At 39.3% G+C, this 22,311-nt stretch overlaps 1 protein-coding gene across 2 annotated transcripts in view; it reads right to left on the bottom strand.

The window, feature by feature from the left end:
* The window catches only part of CELF2 (CUGBP Elav-like family member 2), a gene marked incomplete at its 5' end in the record, with an annotated part of 552,657 nt that overhangs the window by 416,356 nt on the left and 113,990 nt on the right, over window positions 1-22,311 (bottom strand). For both annotated transcript variants that reach the window (XM_081085288.1, XM_081085287.1), the window contains one exon: window positions 1,792-1,827. Coding sequence is in view for 1 of the 2 variants with exons in the window: in XM_081085287.1 (XP_080941413.1) it covers window positions 1,792-1,827 (36 nt within the window). The remainder of the gene's footprint in view (window positions 1-1,791; window positions 1,828-22,311) is intronic.

The raw sequence follows: 22,311 nt of genomic DNA, 5'->3' as shown, positions 1-22,311 counted from the left end.
CTCATTACTAAAATATCTCCCACCAAACTCAGGAAAAGAGAGAACTCTCCCTGGAGTAATAAACTAGCTTCAAAAGGAGATAATTCGCAGTGAATATAGGAAATGCCACTTGGTATTTACAATAATAAGCATTGTTGCTTAATAGAATTCAGGGTGTACACCAGATTTTTCAGACATCTGAGTAATTTGTATCTGCATGTTCCAGCTCTGTGTGGGTCTCATCTGAGGGTGGTCCGCTGCTTAGCCATTCTAGAGAAGTTTTAAAGTCATTCTCTGTTCCCTTATTTGGGGATTAACTTCTTCACCACAGGCATGGGCAAATACACAACTCTCTGTCCCTGAAAATGATGTGATGCTGAAGCCTTCAGAGTGGACCTTCTCCATAGGGAAGGCACAATGACAAACACACACAGGGGATACATACACCAGAGCACACATCTGCTTTAACCCCGCAAACCAGCACACAGTGGAAATGTTTCTTTGGGACGTTATCCAGAGAATTAAGACATGGAGTAATTTAAATATTTGGATCACAGGAAACCATTTTTTGGCCATATTAATCATGATCCTATAAGCAAAGATTTTCTTTACATAAAAAAGCAACCGAATGTGCTTATCTCCTGTAACAGATGGTAACGATATGTACGGTTCCTATTCCCTGTTCATTATCATAGTCTGTTCACACTTCTTTTTCTTATTATTAGGATTCTCTTGTTTTTCCATTTCTAATAGTTCCCAATACCCTATGCCCTATTCATTTGTTCACAAATGGTTACTGAACACCTGTAAAGCTAAGGCATGATGCTAGGTGCTATATGCAATGCTCAGCAAAATATCTCTTAAAGAATTGAAACTCCTTTCTTTTTCTTTTTTCTTCTAATAAATAGTGGTAATCATTTTTTATAGAGACTCTCTATAATTTGCATCCTGTTAATCATATCTTATTTCATACAGTGACAAAACATAAAAAATACATAAAGTAGACTGACCATTTATATATTGATTTCTTTCCCTGGTGAGATAATACAGTGGGGCCTTGACTTACGAGTGTCCCGACTAATGAGTTTTTCGAGATACGAGCCGTCTCTTGGCCGATTTTTTGCTTTGAGTTGCGAGCTAAAATTCGGGTTACGAGCCAGCTTCAGATACCCCACCACTAGTTGGCTCAGTGAATGTCACAGTGAACGCCACAACATCAGCCCAGCATCACGTGTCTACTCTTTCACAATTGATTTGACATATGAGTAATTTGAGTTACGAGCTCCATCACGGAACGAATTAAACTCGTAAGTCAAGGCCCCACTGTATTACTAAGTGTTTAATTCAGTGATGATAAGAAATACAAACATATCTATATTATCATCAAAACTATGATGCAAATGCTTTAGAGGAAGCTTAAGATTCTTTTATAAATCTATAAATCCTTGAACACAGTAACAATAATGGATATACTGAAGGAAAAAAATCCAATTCCATGAATATAATAAAGGAAAAAGCATGTTGATGATTCCTGTGAAGAATATAGCTCATCTACACATCCCCAAGTACAGGATCTATTCTAAAGGAATGAGAACTTCTCTAAGTCATATGTGGACATCACCCTCATCACTTCTTGGTTATATCACTTCTATGTGACTCACACACAGTTTTTGGCATTTACATAGTGAAATATGAGGTTTTAAATCCAATATGAGGAAGATAAAATTAAGAAGTCCTCTCTAAGAGCACACAGCACTTCTATATGGGAACATCAGAGATCAGGCACAGAATAAGCACAGCACATCTGCTCACCTTGGTAGGCTTCCAGCTAACTCTGTGGTCGTCTCTCTAGAGGGAAAAAAGAAGATACACATAAAGAGCTTATTTTGTTAAATTCTAAAAACGTGTTCAATAAAACCAAAATATAATGTTCCAAGGCATAACAGTACCATATATGTGCAAAAGATACTGTATAGGCAGCTCTTCAGGAATTCAATATTGATTAATCACATTTCTGATTAATTCCCATAAATATTTCAATGGTTATTTTCAAAGGAAATTTTACACACATGCAAAATATCTGCCTCTGCTTCCTGGTGGTAGAACTTAATTAAGTTTAAAATATTAAAATTTAAAAATGTACAACATATAGAAGGAAACGGCGGGGGGGGGGGGGGATCCTAAAGTATCTTTTTAGATATTTTTCAGTTAAACAAATCATCTGTCTTCTCTTTCCAAGAATCATTCAGGAACATATTTTTTTAAGGTTGTGTCTTTGTGTTAATGCTGTCATCTGAGGTTTATAAAAGAACAAATACAGCACAAAATCCAATTCTTTTAGTGGCAAATGACTGCTTTTCACATCTTTGTTACAATGTCCTACCAGTTGGAATTATTGAAGACAGATGCTTATGATAATGCAAATGGCACAAAAGACAAGTCACTAGACCAGACACAAATTTAAACACTGAATTTTTCCTAATCAATATCTTGTCCTTCTATCAGAGATGTGCTCTTGATAGCAATGTGAAGTGATGATGAGGAGAGCTTGATGTTGAGATATTTTAAAAGTGGAGGTGGGCTCAACTTTAGATGAAGGGATTTAAAGTGTAATTCCAAGGGCTTCTGGGTTGAACTTGGAGGCTGATGTGCTTGGAGAGAGCATGGAAACTCCATATACCTTGTCCTAGGCATCTCTTCCATTTGGCTGAGTCCTGTCTTTCATAATAAACCAGTAATCTGGTGTGAATCATGTGACACAGTGACAGATGGTGATTTACTGCTTTGGTGGGGCCTGGGTGTGTATGATTAAGGGATGCCTTTTGTCAAGAGACCTTTAGACAAAACAAGAAGATAAAACTCAGATTTCAACAGGAAGAATACAACTTTGGTTACTCTCCAGACACTTCTTTGCAAGCAATAAAGTCTAGCATTTTTGTTTTACTTTTCCAATGAGATTTCTATTAAAAAGGTACAACCATCTGGTGGTGTTACTCCATTTTCATATTCCATGGAGCTCTAGATCTTTATTTGGAAGTTTTTGACAAAATGTTCGGTGTATGACTTATTATCAACATTATCAATGAAGGTCATTCTCGTGTCATCCCTGAACACCTTTCCCAACTGCCCAATCCATGAATAGCTATTCTTGTTGTTTATTCCATCAGATGTCCTCAAAACTAACAGACAGAAAAGGGAAATAAATGGCTAATGAGTTACCACCACTTTTTTCCCCCATCTCTAGTGGTGGGCTATTGCCAGATTCTACTTCCTGCTCCAGCCCCAACATAGACTGAGGATTTGCTCTGAAAGCAGGAGTTCAACACATGTTCTTTTGACTCAATATCATGTTGACTTCTTACATACTGGGTTTTTTTTTTTTTTTTTTTGTGTGTGTGTGTGTGTGTGTGTGAGAGAGAGAGAGAGAGAGAGAGAGAGAGAGAGAGAGAGAGAGAGAGAGAGAGTATGTGTGGAGAGAAATAGAATTTTGTCCTACAGTGCTTGAAAACATAGTAAAAGTGCAACTGAAATTGAGTTGTAGTTTTGATACTTGTAAGTTGTCTTTGAATAGAGGGTGCTATTCTGAACATGATGCTAAGTATAGAAGAAATCAAAGAAAGAGCTACCATGTTTGTCTGAGGACAGTATTTAAGAGCTACACCATCCTAGACATTATAAAGGAGATAGAGGGAGGGAGGGAGAGCTGGAAAGAGGAGTAAATGGGAAAGGAAAATAAAGAGAAGAAAGAGGAGATTTAGGCTGTATATCCGATGGAGTTTAGGCATTCTGGAAATATTAAGATCCAAAATAAAGTTGACATTTACTTTTCTTATAAAAACCTTCTTAGAAGAAAACAACAATGAAAGGTCTTCTAAAAGCCATTTCTTGTGGACAATAAAATGTGGAAGGAGCAATTCTCTATATCATCTTTATAGTCATACAGAGTCCCAGGGTTTAGAAAGGAAATTTGCTCTCATCTAGGAATTAAGACTTCAGCACTAGACAGCTAGAGTGGGGATTCCCTTCACTTTCCATGGACAGCTCTCTCTAAATATCATTTGCAATTAAATGTTTATATTACTTTTCAATATCCAAATATGATTTTGAATTATATAGAAATCCATAGTTTTTTTTTTTTTTGGTAAAAATTTGGAAAATACAAAAAACCCCCCAAAATAAAAAAAAAACACACCTGTAATTATATAAGATAGAAAGAATTTCAATTTATTACCATTCAGTATTTATTTCTATGTGCTTATATCTATATGCATTTTTTCCATAAGTGAAATCACACTGTGTACAGTTTTGAATTCTTCCTTCCTGTAACAAAAAAATAAAAATCACGCCACACCCGGCCCACCTCCAGCTCACACCCGGCCCACCTCCAGCTCGAAGGCTCACTCTAGCGTGCTATGATTAAATACTCATGGGTTGATTGATTACTCGCGGGGTGTGATTAAGTAATTAAGCTGAGGAGCCACTCGGAGCCGCCAGGTGCCCACCCTTGAGGTTTTCACAGAACCAGCTGGGCCAGAGCCTCCACTCCTCCCCAGGGATGAAGCTGGCAATCTGGGCTCCTCGCAGGCCCCCCATAGCCAGGCCCCACCCCCCTCCCAACTCCCTCTCCCTCCTGTGCCGCCAGGCTGCTGTGGCTTCCATGACCCGGGCACAGCACCCGCCCTGCCTCGCCTGAGCTCAATCCCTGTTGGCTGTGATGCTGTTGCCCCATTTTGCTTCCATTAAAAATGTCTGTGTATTTCCAGAAGAAAAAAAAAAACAACATAAAGGGGAGGGAATAAAAGGGAAGTTATTGTATAAAACCAAAGTTGTAGTCAGTGTAAAATGGACTTTTATATCTAGATGAAGTTTTATATAAGCTCCAGTAACCACACAGCAAAAAACCTATAATAGATTCACAAGAGAGGAGAAGGAAGATGCAAGGAAGAAAGAATTCTACCCAAAGTCTCAGAGGGCGGTGGCCCTTCTGATACCTTGATATAGGATTGTGATGCAATAAATTTCTGTTCTCTTAAAAAACAAAAAACAACAAAAAAACCCCACCTATGTATAACTAACCCATATGTATAAATAATGCATATATATATAAATAACCCATATGTATAAATAGCCCATATGTATAAATAGCCCATATGTATAAGTATCCCATATGTATAAATAACCACTTTTTTAGCAGGAAGCTGAGCATATCCGGCACGGTGCATATCAGGCTCTTCCCCAGATCACACTTGTTCCAGTGACCCCACAGCTACAAAGCTCACATCCCTCCACATTATTTACTCTTTTCCTTGTGAGAATCAAGTAGAAAAACAAAGTACTATTCAGGGAGTTCAGCAAAAAGCATTTTATCAAGTGTCCTCTAATTCCTTTTCTTAAATTATTAACATAGACAGAAATGACTTTGGAAAGAGATGGGGGGAAGAAACAAAAACAAAGCAGGAACATCACCTTCCAATGATCAGTATGAAACTGCTCACCTGTCAATGATTCACTTGGGAACCAACTGATAAAAAATTAAATTTACTGTGAATATGACCAGTCTTCACTGATTTTCATTCAATGAAGATAAATTCATCTTTGTCTACAATGTCCAACATTTATGGAAAGCTAACAGAAGAGACATTAAGACAAACCCCACAGGATCAGTGAAATGAATTTATCCTTGATGGCTTTATGCCTACATCTTCAGACTGTCACTAATGGGACAATTACACTCTAATGACCTTCCACTTAGTGGGAGCCAAAAATATGATTCAGTTTTGTATAAATTAAAACAAAGGAAATGGCTTTCAATTTAGCACTGTTGACATCTCTCTTCATAAAACCATTTTCAGAGAAAAATTTGAGGATTCTGTAGGGAAAAAAGTATATTCAAACTTAATGTATCATCTGTTGAATTGCAAAAGTCATAAGTTCCAAGGAGAAAAATCCATGCAAGACTCACTTTAGAAAAATGTTAATTATATCATAAAGAGGAGGATTATATGATTACTTTTCTGTTACTAATTGGCAGTTTATATTGGAAGAAAGACTTAATTAATTACACATATTTTCTCTTTTAAAAAATAAAATACCGAGAAACCAAGATGGCGGCATAGGTAAACACTGGAGATTGCTGCCTCGCACAACTACTTCAAAAATACAACTAAAAGATGCAACGGACATCACCCAGAACCACAGGAAGGCTGGCTGAGGGGAAATTCTACAACTAGAAGGAAAGAGAAAAGCATACCGAGACTCAGAGGAGGTGCAGTGCGGAAAATACAAAGGTACGGAGGTGCATGCGGAGCGGGCTGATGGCTGAGGGTGCGGTTGTCTGTTTCAATCTGGAGGGAGTCTCAGGCTCTGAGCTCCAGTTCCGGGCAAGTCTCTGGGGACCCAGACTCAAACGGGAGAAGCGGGGCTGTCTGGCATCGGTCAGAACTCGAGGGCAGCTTTCTCTCCGAGGTTTGCAGCGGTTGCTAGGACTCTGAGAGGCAGAGCCTCTGGGGACGGGACTGAGAGCAGCCATAACTGCTCGCTCTGCCCACCCTGTTGATCCCCTGGGACCTGCCCCGTCCAAGCCTTGCACGGAGGCATTTGCTGGTTAGCCTCAGGCAGAGGCTAGATTAGCACCTCCCTAGAGGACAGAAGTTCTCCCACTGCAGACACAGCTGATTCTCACAGCCAGTTGGCCTGGAGGTCAAATCACCCCCAGTATTACCTACAACAATCAAGGCTTAACTACAACAAGACTGCGCAAAAAGACCACAAGGGGGTGCACCAAGAAAGCATAAAAAATGCGGAGACAAAGAAACAGGACACAACTGACAGAAATGGAGGCTATAGAGTTCAAAACCACACTTTTAAGGTCTCTCAAGAACTGTCTAGAAGCCGCCGATAAACTTAGTAAGGCCCTCGAAAACACTGGTGAGACCGCCGATAAGTATAGTGAGATCTTCAAGAAATCTAATGAGACCCTCGATGTTGTGATAAAGGACCAACTAGAAATTAAGCACACACTGACTGAAATAAAGAATATTATACAGACTCCCAACAGCAGACCAGAGGAACGTAAGAATCGAGTCAAAGATTTGAAATGCGAAGAAGCAAAAAACACCCAACCGGAAAAGCAAAATGAAAAAAGAATCCGAAAATACAAAGATAGTGTAAGGAGCCTCTGGGACAGCTTCAAGCATACCAACATCCGAATTATAGGGGTGCCAGAAGATGAGAGAGAGCAAGATATTGAAAACCTATTTGAAGAAATAATAACAGAAAACTTCCCCTACCTGGTGAAAGAAATAGACTTACAAGTCCAGGAAGCACAGAGAACCCCAAACAAAAGGAATCCAAAGAGGACCACACCAAGACACACCATAATTAAAATGCCAAGAGCAAAAGACAAAGAGAGAATCTTAAAAGCAGCAAGAGAAAGAAACTCAGTTACCTACAAGGGAATACCCATAAGACGTCAGCTGATTTCTCAACAGAAACTTTGCAAGCCAGAAGGGAGTGGCAAGAAATATTCAAAGTGATGAATGCCAAGAACCTACAACCAAGATTACTTTATCCAGCAAAGCTATCATTCAGAATTGAAGGTCAGATTAAGAGCTGCACAGATAAGGAAAAGCTAAAGGAGTTCATCACCACCAAACCAATATTATATGAAATGCTGAAAGGTATCCTTTAAAAAAAGGAAGAAGAAGAAAAAGGTAAAGATACAAATTATGAACAACAAATACGCATCTATCAACAAGTGAATCTAAGAATCAAGTGAATAAATAATCTGATGAACAGAATGAACTAGTGATTATAATAGAATCAGGGACATAGAAAGGGAATGGACTGACTATTCTTGCGGGGGAAAGGGGTGTGGGAGATGTGGGAAGAGACTGGACAAAAATCGTGCACCTATGGATGAGGACAGTGGGTGGGCAGTGAAGGTGGAGAGTGGGGTGGGAACTGGGAGAAGGGGAGTTATGGGGGGGAAAATGAGGAACAAATGTAATAATCTGAACAATAAAGATTTAATTTACAAAAAAATAAAAATAAATAAAAATAAAATAAAATACTGTTATGTTTTTATTTGACCTTAAGTGGTAAATATTTATGTTAGGTTTTTACAACCTAGACACCTAGATATTACTAGTAACATATTTTTTTAAAAAATATGTTTTTTATTGATTTCAGAGAGAGGATGGGAGAGGGAGAGATAGGAACATCAATCATCTGTCTCCTGCACGCCTCCCTACAGGGGATCCAATCCGAAACCTCCTGGTGCATGGGAGCATGCTCAACCACTGAGCACACTGGCCAGGCAACCGTAATCTTATAATCTTAATAAGAAATGACAATTTGAAGAATTCCAGAAAGAGATTATCATTTTGATGAAACTTCCAGGGAGAGAAAAGCCTCTCAGTGGTTCATAAATAACATGAGGAAAAGCTTTTAATATTTACTGAGTTTCTACTATTCAATTTACATATGAGGTGATGAGACTTTCATTCTTTGCTGAATGCTGACCCTATTTATTTAAGCATTCATAATGATTTTTTTTTTTTAGTATTTGCTAACAAGGAGGTTCCCCCATCCTCTTTTCATGAAGTTATCATTTGGTTTCTTAGATTTGAGGCTCATCTCTCTTTTCACAGCTTCTCAACAGCCCTCTTTTTTTCCCCTGGACTTGTCTTTCTCTGAGTGCTATTCACAGATCACATTGCCTTAGAGTCTCAGATTTTTGTTTCACATTCTTATGTCAAGAGAATTGTAGACATAGAAGAGAAATTTACCAATAATTTGTCTGTATATCTGTCTAAGACTATACAGATTATACTATACTATACTATACTATACTATACTATACTATACTATACGATACGATACTACTGTCTCTCTGTTAAGCTTAATTATGGAATGGACACACTTTCAGTAAAAATTTTTAGCTTTACAATACAGCCTTTTTTCTGCTAATAAATGTAGTAAAAAAATAAATAAAGTAAAAATGATATTTGATGGTTGTATTATCAAAAAAGCATAATTCTTAGAAACAATAGTAAAACCACTTATTTGGGTCATTTGATCCCTTTAAAAATCTCATTAAAAATATATCTAGAGCCAAAACCGGTTTGGCTCGGTGGATAGAGCGTCGGCTTGCGGACTGGGGGGTCCCAGGTTCGATTCCGGTCAAGGGCATGTACCTGGGTTGCGGGCACATCCCCAGTGGGAGATGTGTAGGAGGCAGCTGATCGATGTTTCTCTCTCATCGATGTTTCTGGCTCTCTATCTCTCTCCCTTCCTCTCTGTAAAAAATCAATAAAATATATTAAAAAAAATTTAAAAAAATATATCTAGAAAAAAATTTACCTAGAAAAAAAATGATATACCCATTCATACACACACAAAATGTGGTGTACAAATGTAGATGGCGTATGAACCTCCCCAAGAAAATATGCCAGCCATGGATCAGGAATCTCAGCTTTAAACTCACATTATCTTTATTCATCTTGTCAATTCAAATACAGGACCTCCTTCATGAACTGTCTGGGGCCCTACTGGCTTCTAGAACTTTCTCCTATTTATTTGTGATAGCACCTGGGTATTGTAGGAGCATTCTGGTTTCCGTAGGATCATCCTGCCTTAAATAAATGAGTGATTCTAAGTTCAGCTCTTATAGAAATGTTCTTTCCTAAATAATCATACAATATTAAACCTTCAGCTTTTATTGGTATAGAAACTGGCTTTTTAGAGAAAGTATTCATTCATTCAGCAAAATCCACAGTTGAAAGCTTTGTCCACTGAACTGCTGAATGTTTCACCTGTATTCATCTCTTCCAAGAATTCAGTGTCTGCTTAAGGCTGGAATTGTGGACACCCTAGCTAAAGAGACACCCTTCCTTTTCGTCTGCCTTTATGACATTTATCACAACAGAACTATCTTTTAAATTTTATTATTTCTCATTCTGTCACTTGAGACCAACATATGTGAATACTCATTAAGTCTGTGTTCAATTTGTAAGGAATGAATTCATGAACTTTTCTGACCTTCTGTTGCTCTTGAATGTTAGATCTACATTTAGAACTTGATCATAGTAACAGCAACAACCTAGGGTTGAGGTGTAATTACCTTTCCTTCTTTCTAATCTTTTATCTCTTTATTTTTGCTTTCCAGATTATCCATATTTTAATATTATGAGTCCCCTTGGTATCTTTTAAAACTATTTTGGACATACGTTATCATAAGCCCACTTATATCATTTCTCAACCTGGTACTAGTGCTAGACTGGCATTTTGGGCCAGATATTCCTTTGTTGTGAGGGGCTGTTCTGTGCATTATAGGGTGTTTAGCATTATCGTTGGGCTCTACCCACAGTAGTATCTACTCCCTTCCTTTTCCATTTGTGACAATCAAAATGTCTCTGTACAATGTCACATATCTCCTAGGGTCAAAACTGCTGTAATGGAGAACCACAGCAATAGAGCAATAAAATTTAGGATCCATAATTGACTTCTGTTTCTAAGCCTTACCAGATTAACCAACACTCTCCATGCCCATGGAAAAACATAGTGACAGCCCTTTCAAGAATGCCGGTCTCACTGTGGCTCCTGCCACCTACGTTTGTTTGCATGCTCACAAGGAGTACATTGTGTTTGTTCCCCAACCCATTTATGTTAGTGGTACTCATGCTAATTTTTAAATCTAATTAAACATGATGTAAAACCGATAAACTATGAATTTGAAAAACGTTGTTTCTTTGAAAACTAAGTTGGACTCTTTGGAAAGATTCTTAAATCTGTTTAAGAAAAACTGATGCTGAATTAGGTCTAGAGGCAAGACAACAATAAATGCTGGGAAAGAAAGAAAAGATTTTGACAAGTGTCTTTTTGATTTTTGTTCCTCTTCACAAATAAGTCAGAAATTCCTATATAATGAATTGTGGGTGTGATTTATGCACAAAAGACAGTGCCTAACTCCATTCAGTAGATCACACATGGAAAGGAAAGGTGCTGGCCTGATCTTTATAGCAAAAGACAAATAAACCGTGGGGAAAGTGTGCTCTCATACAGTAAACACTAGCAGAGGGAAAACCTTTCATACAACCATGTACTCAAAAAGTTACATTAGAGCCTGGCTGGTGTTGCTCAGTGGTTCAAGAGCATTCGCTCTTGAATCAATAGGTCACAGGTTTGATTCTGGGTCAGGACACGTGCCCAGGTTTTGGGCTCAATCCCCAGTACTGGGGCTGTGCAGGAGAAGCTAATCGATAATATTCCTCTCTCATTGATGTTCTTATATCTCAATCCCTCTCCCTTCCTGTCGCTCTAAAAATCAACACAAACATATTTTTCAAAAAGTTACATTAGAGTTGTAGACATTACTGCATAGGAAAAGTAAGTATTTGTTCACATAAATGAATGGATGAACACAGTTTAAGTGATAACATGTTAGCTAAAAATGTGGTGATTCCATTGGAGCATGTAGCTCCATGCTTTTAAAAAATACAAAGAAAGCTGCTAGGATTCACCAACCAATAGGTACTATTGATATCAGCAAAACACTACAGCTTTTAAAATGAAGAATCATTCACTTTTATCTGTTTACACTTGCTAACAAATCTGAATTATTCACGTTTTCAAAATTTATATCTTTTGTAGAAAAAAAAGCCCCGAGGAAACTAAATTTAGCAGAATGTGCTATGCTTCACCTAGACAAAACTCCTTCATAACCCAACTGAGAGGACTTACAGAAGGTGCCACACAAAAAATTGTAGGGCAGTGAAATGACTCTGTATGATAATGTAATGGTAGATACATGGCATTATACATTTGTCCAAACACATAGACTGAACAACACCAAGAGGGAACCCTAATGTCAACTGTGGACTTTGGATAAAAATTTTGTGTCAATATAGGTTCATCAATTCTAACAAGGGTTCAACTCTGATGGGGGATGTTGATAGTGGGGGAGGCTGTACACATGTCATGACAGGGGGTATGTGGGAAATCTCTCTACCTTCCCTTCAATTTTGCTGTGAACCTAAAACTGCTCTAAAAAATGAAGTATATAAAAAAAGAAGGTTCCATAAGACCATGCTTTTTTTCAATGAATTTTTATAGGCTCCAATGTCCACTATTAACATTGGTTTCTAACCATAAATGATCTTCATCACTAATACTTAGTCACCTGATATACTCACAGAGCTCTCCGAATATGTTCAGCACGCACCATGCTTGGTTGCTCTGAAGCGAACCAAGATGAGTCAGATCCTGACCCTCTTTCCAAGTGTTTATACCCCAGCAAAGGATATTATGCAGGGTATTAAGTCGTGAGTACTTTTTATTTCCCCACAACTGAAAGCTCCCCTAAGCCAAAGACCACATCTTATTTAAAAACTTAAATACTCAGTGGCTGGCACACACCAGACACCCAGTAAATATAAGTGCAATAGAACCATGAAACGTTTTCTACTTGAAGGTAATTCCAATCTCTTCAATTCATTTTTTTAAAAGTGCCTGCTGTTGTGATAGCAGTATTCGAGTTTAATTGCACTAATTTCCTTTCCTTAGTTATCATTGCCAAGATAATCTGATTTCAAGAGGAGAGCAGAATGCTAAAAATTGAATGAAAACAATGATGAAAAAAATGACAAGGCGAAATTATATGTTCTGAGAAACAGAGTTGTCCTAGGGGCTAAGAAGCAGACCAAAATGATGGAGGGTGTGCACTTCTGATAGGTTGCATATCCTTGGGCAATTCCTTCTGCCTCTCAGATCTCCAAGTCCCAGACTGTAATAATAATGCTGCCCTTTGATCTAGAGTGGTTGGGTCAACCATCAATGGGGACAAAGAGTAAAGTTCTCTGCATATTTCAAGTTGTGCTATAAATTTAAATTTATCAAAGTTAAAAAAACAGTAGAGACAAATGTCTTTCTAAAAGCAGACAAGTGTCCCATGTGTACCTACACAGTTTTTGTAGATTTAGAGTTCCTTAAAAAAACTTTAATTTTAAATGTGTAGACTGTTTGCCAGTGCAGAGTGATGCCAGTTTTGATCAGCTGTCCAAAATAGTTTTCTTCCTCCACTGCTCCTTTCCTTGCCTTTCCTGAACTATTCAAACAGTTCTTTTTTTAGGAAGTGTTGAAGCAAGGGCACACCATCTATTTCTGTGCAGCTTGCCAGTTTCCAAAATTAGCTGACAAGTATAAAACAGAGGACATGAGCCCCCATGCTAATTGTGTGTCAGCCTGAGAAATATTTTTAAGACCTGGAATGTTTCTCTCCAATGGTACCTTCCAGTCTTCCAAAAGCACAAAGACTTTTAAAAAGTGTTAAGATGCATTGTTTTTTTCTTGCCTGTCCTGCAAATGATTTAACATTCTGGTTGTAGAAAGACTGAAATTTTCTTTAGCTTAATTAAGGGTAAAATATTACAATCAAGCAGATTTTTTTCTTTCCTTTCTTTTCTTTTTTTTTTTTGGTCACCAGGCTTCGGGCAAATTGTGGACTTTGAAAGTTGGATCTAATGCCAAATAATACAAAGGCAAGAAGACTAGCTTAAAGGCATCATTACAAATCCATATATTAATTTAGGACAGACTACGTCTTATACGGTGAACCTTAGCCCTGGGAAATCCCAAACACCTCAGAGACCGAAGTTCTTTATGACATAAGGAAAGCCCCAGACACTGCTCCTTCCTCTTGCTCCCACTTTCTCTCCCCCATTTATGAGTCCCTATGTTCTCTTTATTGTGGCTGTTCTTTATTTCTTCTCTCCCACTTTTATCCTTCCTCAATTTTCACTCATATGATTACACTATTAGTGTGTGTGTGTGTGTGTGTGTGTGTACCTGTGTGTATGTCTGTATATAGATACAAGCAATTACATGGTGGCATGTACACACACACACACACACACACACACACACTTGCTGGGTACTTACTGAATACCAGCCATTTACATGTGTTCACTCACTTAATTCTCATAAAAGCCTCATGGAGTTGTCACTATGATTAAAACACAATAGAGATGAGAAAAACACGACACAAAAATGTTAAATTGCTTCCCAAAGTCACACAGCTAGGGACAGACGGAGCCAGGGTTGAACCCTGGCATTCGGGCCGCAGAGCCCTCGTTTTTGCTAGCTATTCTACACTGATACCAAGTACATACAAGCTACAGATATAATGACTGTGTTACACATTCATTCATTTGTCTGGGTTCTGTGCTAGAGCAGTGAAAACCCACAAAAAGCGATGGTCCTGCTAGTAGGAACTTTACAATCTGGAAGGGGGAGATCGACACTACCTTCCACAGTACATGTTAGGAAGAAGCATAAACGAGGTGGGGCTAGAATGGAATAGTGGGAGTCATGGGATGCTATTATTTTCTATAGGGTTGTCAGAAAGGGCTCTCGGATAAGGACACTCAGTGAACACATGACTGCATGAAACACCTGAACTCCTCCCACCTTAAACCCCATGCTGGTTCTCTCCTTTGCGTTATTTCACTTCACTCTTCTCTTCAGCAAGTACTCACCCAGTACCCACTGCATGGAGCAGACAGTACTAGGTGTTACTGTGGCTTAAAAAATGATAGGTCTGGATCTGTACATTCAAAACACTGACAAACTAAAAGGGGAGACAAGACCCTCAGATAAACTCCCCCCATCTCTTAGAAAACTGTAGACAGAGATCTTTCACATCACTACAGAGGCTGGCCAGCCTCTCAAATCCACTCCTCTGTGGAAATGAATGAGCTACCAGCCAGGGGCATTCACAGCCTTGATCCTGACTGCAGACCAACTTCACAAGAGGGACCCCTCCAGGTTTCCTCTGCCTACCCTGTGTTCACAGGGATTAACCCTTCCACATCCCTTAGCTAAAAAATTAAGTCTATAAGGTGATGTTTATCTTTAAACCACGTTTGGTATTTAGCTCAGGCTGAGGGTCACCACTGTGGGGAGATGGGACTTTTGTCCCAAGTCCCTCAGGAAACCGAAATGCACTGGGGGAAGGGAGGGTTAGAACTAGTGACCTACACGAGGCAGCAGGCCTGCCTTGGATGTGGGGTGTCAGGAGACTTGCTGCACCAATATTAATGTCACCTAATCACTGATGTATCCAGCATCCTTCTGAATAGTCCTTTCAGAGTCCTTGCTAAGCTTTTACTTGACTTAAGACTTCTTTAGATTATTTTAGTATTCCTTATATAAACCAGCCACTATTATGTGTCTTTGTTTGTGTTCTTGTGCTCAACTGCCTTGAAAATACAATTGCCAAAGGCTTCTCTTAATTCTGCAAAACAGCCCACAGGCCATACTGTCGTCTCTGAAGGCGGCCACTGTTCAAATAGCACTGCTGTCCCATCATTTCCAGGTGGTGTTTTGTTTTCTTTCAAAAATGTCATCTTGACACTTAGCTCAGAAATGCACCTGAAGAGGAGACGCTGCTGGTGACATTAGGAAGAGAGGAGTACGTCTCCAGGAACACTTGAGTTTACCTATTAGTCACCACACTCATGTTCTGTGAACCTACCACGGTTCAATGATGTGATCCAGGAACGACTTGCGTTTAGCCATTAGGAACAATTCCTGCTCATTAAAACTCACTTATTTAGACTTTAGCAATGGCGAACGTAACTAGCCCTGAGGGACAGTTGCAGGCCCTAGAAATGGCACCTTACGTCCTATTTACCAACTTGTGCTCTCAGAGACAGAAAAGCAGAGGCAAAATCAACCAAAAAACAGACAATGTACATGTAAGGCTGTGTGTGTGTGGTTTTTAAAAGCATTGTTAACAAAACATCTCTCCAAAAAATAAAAATAAAGAGGAGTATTTTCTTCAAATACTATGTTTCTGCATGGGGAGGGGTACCAGGTTAGTAAAAGACCTCTGCATTTAATAAGGCTTCATTATTGTGCTGGAGGCTGTCCTGCAATTCATAAGTGGGCTTCTTAAGGGAACATATTCCAAAAATCATTAATCAAATTAAAATTTTTCTTGGATAAATCAGTTTAAAAGGAGGCCCATTTTGCTATAAAGAATAATTTTTCTCTATTAGCTCCCAGAGACATAATCTCACTAATAAGTTTTTTTAATGAGAGAAAATCATCCTCATTCCAGATAATTTCTGGATCAAAGAGGGATTTGCAAATACCAGCCTGCAATGTAATGTTTGACTAATGGCCTAATCCATCAACTGAGAAGTATTGGTATTGAATTCACTAATGTTCATTTATTTATTCATTTTCCCAATGAATATTTCTATAGCTCCTACTATGTGCCAGTTTCCATGTGTTGGGGATTGAGCAGGGAATAAATAAACAAAGACTCCTCCTTCAGGAGGTTGGGCATCTTGGTGGGGAAGCCATCAAACAAAGGCTTACACAAGTGAATGTCTAATTGTGAGGTAGCAGGGCAAGATTTTATCCACCCCATCCAGGATCAATTCCCTAGTGGAGAGGCTTTTAATAAAACAAATCCAGAGACTTCAATAGTGTAATAATGCCAAAGTCATGACTGATAAACATATTTTAGCTAGAGGAAGGATGTTTTTTCTTATAGAATCTAAGATGCAAAAACTGTCCAGTTTGAAGTAGATGTGAGTACTTCCAGGACTTTCTGCACTTTTCCAGGATAGGGTGTGGCCTGGGGAGGACAGTAGTGGGCCAGGACCCATGGAGGACTGAAGCAGAAGAAGGTGGCTTCCGACAGCCACAATCAAACTCCATATGTGATGAGGTGACAATGAAAGAAATGGAGACAGGTTACCCCAGCTCTAGACTCCTGCTCTGTTTGAGATTACCTGAGTCTGATTCCTTCCTCCCCATTCACAGAAGCTACCTGCAGACCCTGCAAGCACTGGGTGCTGTAGGGCTTTGAGAAACACAAGCTGGAACTTCCGACTTGTGTTTATTTCTACCTGATACCCAAAGGAAGGAACATAGATGCTTCTATTTGGGGAGTAGTGTAGCCATGAGCTCTGCCAAAAGGACATCTCCTCAGAGGGCTTTTCTCTATGAGGCCCCAACTTCCAACCTGTTGCCAGGAATGGGGTTCAGGCCAAGGCACTGAGCACCCCCCGTTTTTAAATTAAGAAATGCACCAGAAATTATGTCAAAGCTGACTGGCTATGGGGTTGAAAGCTTGTAGCAGCCATCCATGGAAATGGAACAGTAATAAAGGTTGTTCTGATGTGATATGGGGGAATATTGTTTTTTTGGTTCATTATTTTTCACTTTTCAGAAAAGTGGCTATAAACACATCACAAAATGCTTCTTTCTCCTGAAGTTGAAGAAGCTGCTTCTTTCCGACAATAGTGTGTGCACTGTGTGTTTTTTTTAAACCTACTCTTCTCAGTTCTCAGTGAAATACAGGATGGTTACTATTACCTCATTTCACAGAAGAGTTAAGTGGGTTGCCATGAGGTTCAAGAATTTTTATTGATTTCAGAGAGGAAGAGAAACATCAATGATGAGAGAGAATCACTGATCCGCTGCCTCCTGCATGCCCCCTGCAGGGGATCGAGCCTGCAATCTGGGCATGCGCCCTGACTGGGAATTTAACAGTGACCTCCTGGTTCATAGGTTGATGCTCAACCACTGAGCAACACTGGCTGGGCAAGAGTTTTTGGTAAAACATCAGGAACTCAGGCACAGCCTTTCTCACCATAAAGATAGGCAGGAACATAAGAGGTATAGGTCAAAACACAGCACTCAATTTGAGTTCTTAGCACAGGGGAGTCAGGTGAAAAAAACGCTCCCATTCACAGAAGCCATCATCCTACTTAAATTAACCCATTTGAAATTCCATGACTCTGAGCGCTATCCACAGAGGGGTAGTTAATGACATTTTAGATCCTTCATATTTTCCAGGTCACTTCTTGGACCCTGCTGGGTAAACTAAATGTGTTATTCATCACTATCTCTGAAAATTCAAATCTGTGTATTCAGCCATAGTGGGTCTTATCAATATTGCTCATTTAACAATTGCCAATATGTCATTTTTGTGTCAATGGGAATTTTGAACCAAACCCAGATGAAATCTCCAACCTTTCACACATTCATAGATGACAATTCTATCTCTACAATCACTAAAAAAATAAATAAATCAAACCAACAGAAATGAAATCAACAGTAAAAGAGCTAAATTATACATAACAGAATATTCAGAAAACTATACCTCATCTCATGAAAGTGGGTGCACTGCCTGTATGCCAGGATTTCTTGAGCCATTGGTGATATTCAGCATATTGCAATTGAGTGCAATTACAGTTAGCTATAATTAAGAACAATTACAGCTTTTATTTCTGTACTTGTTCTTTAAAAGCACATTTGTAATAAAACTTTTTTTTAAAGGTGAAGAATATAATTATACATCCTTATAACGTCTCCAATAATTAGTTTGACTAAAGTTTCTTCAGGAACAATTTTTGTTTTAACTGTCAGATCTGCCATTTATAGTCAATGGAACACACTTAAAAAAATTCATCATTAACCTTTTTCACCCCATGTAGCTGTATATGAATTATTGGTACAAATTGAAGGTTTCAGTATTTAAATCTCTAGGCCTGCTGCAAGCTATAAAAAATTTTCCCTTTTAGTGTGTGCATACGTGTGTGGTATCTTTTAATAAAAAATGAATTCCGTATTTGTAGAGCATGTTTTCTTGCTCAAGATTAGGCAAAGAAAACAACAACCCTGCTTTTGTTAGAAAGGTGTGTTCTCTAGTTCTATAATAGAGAACACTGCCTCTTTGTTTACTTACTACATATTTATGCAGGGCCCAAACTATGCAGTACAAAAACTAAGAAGTCCCTGGATTGTGACCAACCTGTCTCTCCTTTAGTAAGTGCCCAGTTAATATTAGACTTTTAGGATCAGTGAAATGCTACCTTCTCATAATCTGGACTCTGACTCAGAGCCACTTCCCCATTGTCTTCTCAGGAAGACTGTAAAGTACCTGAGGGCAGGGATGACTTCTTGTCCATCTCCGCCACCAGCACCCAGAACAGAGAGTTGTAAAATGCTCAATAAATTGAATATATTGGATAGGTATAGAGGGTTTTTTTTTTTTTCAGTTCCACTTATGTTGGGAATAATTGAAAATTAATCACCTAGTTGACTTTGAAGATAGAAGGAAATTGGGTAATACAAGTCTGGAAATTAAGGATATTTTCACCACTTATCTGGTTGAATTAGCTGTCCTGGGAAATTAATTGTTATACAAAGGATGTGCACCTGGAAATGGAGTGTGTGTGTGTGTGTGTGGGGGGGGGGCGGGGGGGGAGGGTTGGAACAGATCATCTCCTAAACTCCTTTACAGTCTTGAGATTATTGAATAGCTTAACACACTTAGAGTAAATCTTAAAAGCAATAAGGATAAGCCTAAAAGGACAAGTGTAGTTGTTTGGGGGTGTATAAGTGCAATCCCATCCATTAGTATTAAAGATGCTAATACACTGAGAAATTGCTCCTGTGAAAAAACCATCAGTATTCAAAATACTAAAATAGACTTGGATGTAATTTATATTATAAAAATTTATCATTTATCCCCTAACACCCATCAATTACTAACTACTTCCTATGTTTTAATCACTTTGCTTAGTACTTTACATAAATTCTCTTTCATTCTCCACAACTGTTAGTTATAATGATGCCTGTTTTTCAGATAAGGAAACTAAGACTTAGAGAAATCATCTATATTTGAATCCAGGCCTGTCCAACTCTAAAATGAATGCTTAAAACAAGAAAACAAAATAGCACATGGCTAATCATGTTCAAAAGACATCAAGCATAGGATGATAATCTGTGTGGATCTCTATAGCACTCTAACAGCCACAGTAAGAGGAACAAGGATCTAAGAAAACAAATGTCACGCCCTAAGTTTACTTCTAGATCTGTAAGCAAAGTGGTTCTCAGACATAGATACTTTCTATAAAAAAGATCTGTATGTAGTGGTGGTACTGAGAGCAGAAATGGGGTCAAATGGCATTTCTCAGGCTCAAGTCTAGGGTTCAGGGTTATTTTAAACTACTTCTGGTATCATCCTTACCCAAATGTGCAAGAAGGGATGGCATGGCCATTCATCACAGCACCGTGTGTAACTGAACAATCTCAATGCCCATAAGTAAAGAAATGACTAAATAAACTGGGCCATCTCCAGACTGCAATATCTATGGGGCAGTTAGGAAGAATGAGGTGGCTGTCTGTGGATAGACATTCTCAGGCATGGATAGAGCGAACAGAATTCTCAGGCATGGATAGAATAGAATTCTCAGGCCTGTTGAATGATAAAAAGAATGAGTTCTAGAATAATACGTTGTGTTTTACACGGTTGATGTTTAAAACAATCGCAGAACAAGGTGTTTCAGGGGTTCGTCTGAGTGAGAAATGCCTAGAAACGGGACTGGAAGGAAATTCAGCAGGTGGGTAGTAGAGCCTCTGAGGAAAGGCAGGTGGCGGGCATAGAAAGTTTCAGTCTTACATGTAAAATTTGTTTTTATAAAGGGCTGCCCAGCCAACCTGAGGGCCCAGATGGTGGAGTGTCACTTCCAGGCAGCAGCAGAGCCCCCCAGCGCTCCAGGACGAGGTGCCAGGGCTCACTATGGTGCCCCAGCAGACTGCATTCTTTCTCGGAAGGGCAGCAGGAGCTGGGCACCCACCCTCTGTCTTGTTTCCCCAGAGTGGGGTGAGGGTGGGGAGGGCCTCCACAGGCTGGGATCCAAGATGGCACTGCGGTAGCAGGTGCTCTGTGTGCAACCTGCCTTCCCCTGGTGACAGTCGCCTGTGGGGTTGGGGAGGACACACTCACCTCACGCGCAGCCCAGCCAGGTCCAGCCACAGCCCAAGCCGGTTGCTCATTGTGTTGGGGTGTGCAGAGGCCTGCGGACCAGCACCACTGGCAAGGCCAGTGAGCAGGTCCCTCCCAACAGCTGCTCAGTGGCCTCCTGTCCGCTTGGGGCGCTATGGAACCCCCCAGAAGCCCCTCTGCAGGGGCGCAGCTCTACTCCCAGGTCCATCTCCACCAAGAGCTGCCAGGCCGGGAGTTTGGGGGAGATGTAGGCTGGAGACCTATGACCAGTGAGGCCCATTCAAAATAGCTTATTCAAAACTTCATTTTGCTTGGTAAGGCTGGTTTAAGAGTATGTAGGTATTGTTTGTAATGGATTTGAAGAGACAACCAGTATTATTATCATCTGTGACAGATCATTTCTGCCTCTGATATAATATTTTTTTAAAAAAATCTGCTTTCATGTCTTTTAATTTTAACTCCCTGCAACTGTATGGACACCACTTGTTAAAAAAAAATAACAGCATCTGTCCCCCTCCCCCTGAACCCCAAAAAGATGTAGTTTCTAGTTTCCTGTGAAAATCCATTAAAAATATATTGAACCAATTTTAGGTGCCCCCAAGAAGCTTTTGTATTTAAAAGAGCCCTTTGGGGACTGTTTTGGTAATGAATGTTATCAATCTCTTACTTGTTCTATAAATTTGTATTTTCATAAATTAGGTTTGCTTATTGAAAATCAATTCTCTACAGTGAGGGTTCAGCAGAGAGTAAGGTAGAATTTATACTAATAAATCCTAGATGTCAGTTGTGGCCTGGGTTCTAGATGTAGTCATTCACTTTTTCATCTAACAATCTGGAGTAGATAAAACCCTGATGATTCACAAATATCACAGAAAAGTTGTAGAAAGTAAATTTGAATGGAACCCTCTGAGCAAGCATCCCAGTGGAACCTGTCAGTTTGCTTATATGAATAGTCAGATTAGGAAATGATGGTGGGGAACTTCAAGGAAATTCTCCCTTTCCTCTTACTAACCTAATCTCCCAAACTGCTTCTCTGAGGTCTGAAATTTCCCCCCCTCCTTCCTACTCTCCTCCTCCCCACCTTCTCTTACTTTAGGAAGAGTTCTGATCTGCCCTCTTAACATACAATTGACATGTAATAACCTGCATATACTTATAGTATGTGATTTGGTCAGATTCAACATAGGTAAACACCCATGAAACTATTGCCACAATCAAGTTAATGAATGTACCCATCAACCCCCAAAGTGCCTTTTTGCTTCAACTGTAATCTCTTCCAGCCTGCCTCATCCCCCAAGTAACTCTGACCTGCTTTCTGTCACTCTACACTAGTTCGCATTCCCTAGAATTTGATATAAATAGAATCATACAATATTACTTTTCTTTGTCTGGCTTCTTCTACTTAGCATAATCATTTTGAGATTCATACATGTTGAGCCTATATCAATAATAGTACATTCTGTTCTACTGATGAGTAGCATTCCATTGTACGAATATGCCACAGTTTGTTTATCCATTCTCTT

The sequence above is a fragment of the Myotis nattereri genome (assembly GCF_964212035.1).
Source record: "Myotis nattereri genome assembly, chromosome: 1".
In the NCBI taxonomy this organism is placed as follows: Eukaryota; Metazoa; Chordata; class Mammalia; order Chiroptera; family Vespertilionidae; genus Myotis; species Myotis nattereri.
Note: the sequence above shows the minus strand (reverse complement) of the source record. Positions and strands in the feature narration are given on the sequence as shown.